At 40.8% G+C, this 5,650-nt stretch overlaps 1 protein-coding gene across 1 annotated transcript; it reads right to left on the bottom strand.

The window, feature by feature from the left end:
* Positions 1-1,170: 1,170 nt before the first annotated feature.
* LOC125536597 lies at positions 1,171-3,059 on the bottom strand. Its single transcript, XM_048699847.1, has 5 exons — positions 2,836-3,059; positions 2,568-2,637; positions 1,984-2,206; positions 1,685-1,877; positions 1,171-1,610 (listed from the first exon to the last, which is right to left on the bottom strand). The coding sequence occupies exons 2-5, from the start codon at positions 2,612-2,614 to the stop codon at positions 1,477-1,479; spliced, it is 597 nt and encodes a 198-aa protein (XP_048555804.1). The 5' UTR covers positions 2,615-2,637; positions 2,836-3,059; the 3' UTR covers positions 1,171-1,476.
* Positions 3,060-5,650: the final 2,591 nt, after the last annotated feature.

A 5,650-nucleotide genomic window follows, 5' to 3' on the forward strand; every position in this document is an offset into this window, starting at 1 on the left:
CTAAATCCTAACTACAGTGGATACATCACCATTTAGATGCTCTGAAGTAGGTTTTCACTAAGAGAATTCAAAACTAAGACATGTTCTTAAACTGAAGCAGTATTTGTATCACAGAAAAAGTTCTGAAGCTGTTGAACCTTACCTTATGTAACAAGTTTTTTGCCTTCTTTGACCTGATATGCTTGACGGATATTTCTGTTTGATTCTCAATTTGATCAAGCTCCTTCATGCTAAGTGGACCCATAAATACACCAAGTATATTGTACTACTATGACTGAGAGCTGATAAATTGGAGAAACATTGCAATATATATACAACAAGTAACTGTTCTGCCCTAAACTAGTACAAAGTAATCCTTGATGTTCAGACCCAAAATTTAAGCATCAAGTTTGTTCGACAAAAAAAGGCAAGGAACATCATGAACAACTCTCCATGACTTAATTTTCCTATATGCATTGGCCTGTACAGCAGGTTCACTTTTCCTATATGCATTGGCCAGTACAGCAGGTTCACTTTTCAAAACAAATTAGAGCAGACCTCATACACCCAAGAAAACCTGAAAAAAAATGAAGTTCAACCCATCATAAGCATTTATTTGGGGAGAAGAGAGGACAGAGCAGCAGCATCAGTCCAAGGCCGCCACCACCCACCACAGGGGTGGGGGCACTTTGGGTAGGGGCGACGCGCAGCAGGGGTGGCTGCGTGCTGGAGGTGGAGATGCGAGGTAAGGTCGTCATCCAAGTTATTTTTTTCTCTCGCCTGTATTAGTTCGGGTTGACTTATTAGGAGGACTGCAGGTTGAATACCAAAACCCACAGGGACTATTATTATATGCTGATGATGTGGGTCATATTCCTCAGACCTCGGGCTCTTGATCTGGCCTGCACTAAACACATTATGGACATCTTCAGTGAGGTATCTGGATTGTACTCCCACTGTTTCATATTAAGTGTCTTGATATGGAACGGAGGGAGTATACATTATTAACTATATATATATATATCCCAATCTAAAACCATGACAATTATTTATCTTGTTTTGGACCATGGGAGAGACGATCATCGTTTTTTGGTGTGGTCTCGGCCTTAACAATCAGCATGTGATTGTTCTGGCATCCCTTGTGAACAAATATTATATTCTTGCTGTAAAAATATGGCACGCTCTCAAAAATGAAAAAGGTAAATCAACAATTTATAACTATATATATATATATATATATATATATATATATCATCCTCCATTCTAACTTATTACAAACAAACAAAACGAAATTGTCACAAGCATGATTCTAGTTAACATTACATATTTTTTGAGGCATCTAGTCTACTTATTATAACATCAATAATAAAGATACATATGCTTCGGCCCCTACTTGTCACAGCCTGCTGTTACCAAAGCACTCCGTCTTCTTACGCACTCTCAGCATAGAGACTAGACCGAATTTGCAGCTCTGTCTTGTTGGAAACATATATAGACTCATTCAAGAAAGCACTCATCATCACTATCCTCCTCCACATAAGGAAACGGCACATCCTCGAGTCCACCCAAGTAGCCACCACATGTGGGATGCCTAAGCTTCCTTGCCCGCTTATTGCACCCGAAACAGTGACCTTCATATGAGAATAATACGTATACATTAGCAGATGCTAACAAAAAGTCAAGAAAATTACAGGGAAATAGTTACCAGAGTCCTCGTCTTCCAACGGAGTGCAGAGAACAACATGCTCTTCCTGCAAGCAATCATGCTCCATCTCAGCAAAGAACAAAATTGATCTGCCATCTACACCTTTCACCACAAAGTTGGAATGCACATATCCTCCAAGCATTCCAGAAACTAGATTCCTTTCTTTCTCTTCCACGAATTCAAAATCAGTAATCTGAAATACAAACAACACGTGTAAGAAGAGTCTCGTCCTAGAATAAGTCCAGAACTCATTAACATATGCGGATATAAATGTTTTGATTACGATATTTCGGACATGCCTGCATATTGTTTCGCTTGGCATATGTGTTGAGCGCTATAACCAAACTCTTGCGATAACGCTCTTGTTTGCGCTTCATCAGCTCCTCATGGGACGGCGACGTGGGCCTAAGGCTCATTTGGCGCTTGGCGCAAGCAAGCCAAAAATCCTGGAACTCCTGAAACTCCTTTGATGATGTACTAGAAGTGGAATCATCCGATGTTTGCAGCCTGGCAAAGTCGTTACTGCATGCATGAACAGAGACAAATTAGGATGTAAACTCAATAGTCCTAATGACACAGGTTGCCTGAGCTAATATATTAGAGGACATGACGATTAAGAGTGTTCTCTAAATAAACTCTCTATACATTACTACACCAGACTGGCTCTCCAGTCCAAAAATGTAAGGCTTATTTGGTTCGGTGAAGATAAACTATTGTATAATGATGAATATGAATCTGCTGACATTCAATGTGGTATCCCCTCCATCAATCTCTTGAATGCATCTTGTGATATATCAATTCTTTTAAACCAGATCAAAACATTGCATAAAGGAGCATATATGATAGTTAAAAAAAACATATGATCAAGTGTCTGGATACGTACATCCAAAATTCTCCATAAACACAAGAGGTTGCGGAGGCGGACGACATGGCCACCGACGGATCGACCGCTCCTGCATCAGATCAGATATATACTTAACAGCATGAATTAGCGAGACCCCTTAGGCTTGTTCGGTTAATCCCTCCCACAAGGGATTGGAGGGGATTGAGGTGGACCTTGACTTGTAGGAATTTAATCCCTCTCAATCCCCTCCAAACCCCTTCAGATCTCAAGGAACCGAACAAGGCCATAAATCAAAGGACGGCGTTACCTTGAAGCGGGATAGGGAGAGGGCGGGTGGTGAAGGAAGGAGGAGATCGCCGGCGATGAGATCAAACCGCCTCCGCCGCCGAGACCTAGATGGGTTCCTCTTTCCGTTTTGTGGTCAAGGAAGAAGCAAAGAGGAAGACTTGTGGTCGTAGTATATAAGAAGAGCCACGCCGGGCACCCACTCGGCCCAGTTCAGTTCGGTCTGCTGCTTTCCGAAAAGGCTTGGCCCTCCTTTTTTTTTTTTTGAGGGCTGGCTTGGCCCTCCTAAGCGGACGCGTGTCGCGCTGGCTAAACGGACGCGCCCAAATCCGGGAGCTCCTAACTAGCGCTTTTAGCGCCGCAAAACGAAGCCGGCGCTTACGCGCTCGCTTGCGTGGGCCGGCCCATCTACGCTGCCAAGCTGGTTTGTTCGATAAAAAAAAAACCCAGTTTCTGGGTCGCTAAAAAGTGTGCTCTCTTTGAAGATTCGAACTACCACGGTTTAGATCCTGCGCATGTTGCTTCACCACTCGAGCTACTACGAGCTAGTGAACATATACATTACAAAACAATTCAAAGGTTGCCGCACTATTTCTTGCACATGCATTTAAGGAAAAAGGTGCTTTTTTGGAACAAAATATGAACACAATATTACAACAATCACAACTTAGAAATAAGTTCATGTATTCAAAAAAAATTATGAATTAGGAAAAAATTCATCGATTTTAAAAAAGTTCATCGATTTTGAAAAAAAGTTCATCACATTTGGAAAAGAAAGTTCGCTGACTTTCAAAAAAGTTCATCAGTTTGGAAAAAGGTTCACAAAATTCAAAAACAAACTATTGAACTTGAGGAAAAGTTCATCGAATTTCCAAAAAGTTCAACGAATTAGAAAAAAGGTCATCAAATTTGAGAAAAAGTTCATCGAATTTGAAAAATTGTTCACTGAATTTGAAAATAGTTCATTGACTTTGAAAAAAAAATCATCGGAATTTAAAAAAGTTCATCGAATTTGAAAAAAAGTTCATTGAATTTGGAAACACGTTCATAAACTCCGGTGAACTTGGTATATCAAATTGGAAATAAATAAAAAGAAGAAAGAAATCGGAAAAAGGAAAAGAATAAATAAAATAAGAAAGAAGAAATAAAAAGAAAAAATAAAAATGGAAAGGAAAAGGAAAAGGAAAAAAAAAACAGGAATAAAAGAAAGAAGAAACTGTAGGTGGTCAGAGAACAAAATTAGCTCACGTGGTTAGCGAGGCTTGAGCTGAAGCTACACGGCGCGGGATCGAATCCTTCTCTAAGCCAATTTTTTGCATCAGTATACGAAAAAAAAAATGAACGTGGGCCTTCCCATCGGGAAGGAGGGGGTGTGCGCTGTGTACCATTAACCCTATAACGGGCGCTACAAGCGCCGTTTAGGATTTGCCCCCAAATCCTATTCGGCGCAGGGTTTCTACAGCCGAATCTGCAAACCGGCATATAGCTTCTTTCCATAGATTTAGAGGGCCGTCCATATACGGGCGCACGTTTCTGTGAAGCTCCTAGCCGGACGCACTCGAAGCTTTCGGTCTGGTTTCTATTCGTTTATAGTTTTTCTGGCCTGGTTTCTAGTTTTTCTTTTTTCATTTATTTTTTCGTTGATTTTGTCTTTTTTCTTTTTTTCAGTTCATGAACTTTTTTCCAATTCATGAACTTTTTAAAATTCGTGAATGTTTTTCAAAAATTTAATATTTTTTCAAATTCATGAAAAAAAATTCGATTTTAAAAAAAAATCAAAACACCTGATTTTTCCCAATTTTTGTTGTTGTTTTGAATCCATAAACTTTTTCAAATTCATGAAGATATTTAAATACACAAAAAAAAAATCTAAATTTATGTACATTTTTTACCAAAATCCGCAAACATTTGATACAAAAATTTGAACATCTTTTCTCAAAATTGGCAAATATTATTTTCAAAAATTGTAAAATTTTTTCAAATTTTTTAAAAAAATCAAAATAAATTTCCTGAAACCTGTGAATTTTTCAGTTTTGTGAAAAAAAAAAATCAAAATTGGTGATTTTTTTGGAAATTCATGAAAAATCCTTCAAAATCAGCAAACTTTATTGAATTGTGAACATTTTTTTTGGGAAATTTATGAACTTTTTCAAATTTATTTTTTCTTCAACAGTCAATGACCGGTCAAACGTCAACTGGCAACCGATTTAACTAGTGTGAAATGTCCCGAGAGAGCGATCAAACCAGAGAGGTCAGGGAGCGAGCAGAAAGCATTTAATGGGTTGTGGGCCGCTTAAGATGCACGTGAGGAGGAGCTTTCACGGACACGCCAGGGTTATATATAGCTTAGGATGTGTTTGGTTGTTCGTATTTGGACCAACCAGGCCCGCGCGGGACGAAAATGAGCTGTTTGGTTGCCTAGGTTGCACCCACGTCTCGGCATGCACATAACTTAAAGCAGTCTCGGGTCAGGCCCGCGAGCTACTACAGAACTGGCAGTTTCTCCATAGCCAGGCTGAGCACGACCACATGTGGCTCTTCGCTGCACGCCTCGGGGAGCGTGGGAGACGGACGAGACGACTCATAGCTCCCTCCCTCTCTCGTGTCACCGCCCACTCCCTTTCACACCACGCTTCCTCACTCTCCTCTCCTCTCCTCCGATGAGTCGCCCGCAGCCACACCCTCCATTGAACCCCATTAGCGTCGGCAACAACCCCATCCATGGGCGATGGGTTGCCGGCTTAGGGAATTCCGGGGTCGATCTCATGCGGGCTTTGCACGCGCCGTCTCCTCTCTGCACGAGGCCGCCTCGTTAGGCAATGCAGTGTCGGCCGCTT

The sequence above is a fragment of the Triticum urartu genome, chromosome 1 (genome assembly GCF_003073215.2).
Source record: "Triticum urartu cultivar G1812 chromosome 1, Tu2.1, whole genome shotgun sequence".
NCBI classification, from domain to species: domain Eukaryota; kingdom Viridiplantae; phylum Streptophyta; class Magnoliopsida; order Poales; family Poaceae; genus Triticum; species Triticum urartu.

What these genes read in the sequence shown, in the direction of transcription:
- LOC125536597 (XM_048699847.1), bottom strand. Translation starts at nt 2,614, where the DNA reads ATGTCGTCCGCCTCCGCAACCTCTTGTGTTTATGGAGAATTTTGGAT. An exon ending in GTTTATGGAGAATTTTGGAT is followed by an intron (nt 2,207 to 2,567) that starts GTACGTATCCAG and finishes TCATGCATGCAG; the next exon opens with TAACGACTTTGCCAGGCTGC. An exon ending in CCAAGCGAAACAATATGCAG is followed by an intron (nt 1,878 to 1,983) that starts GCATGTCCGAAA and finishes TTTGTATTTCAG; the next exon opens with ATTACTGATTTTGAATTCGT.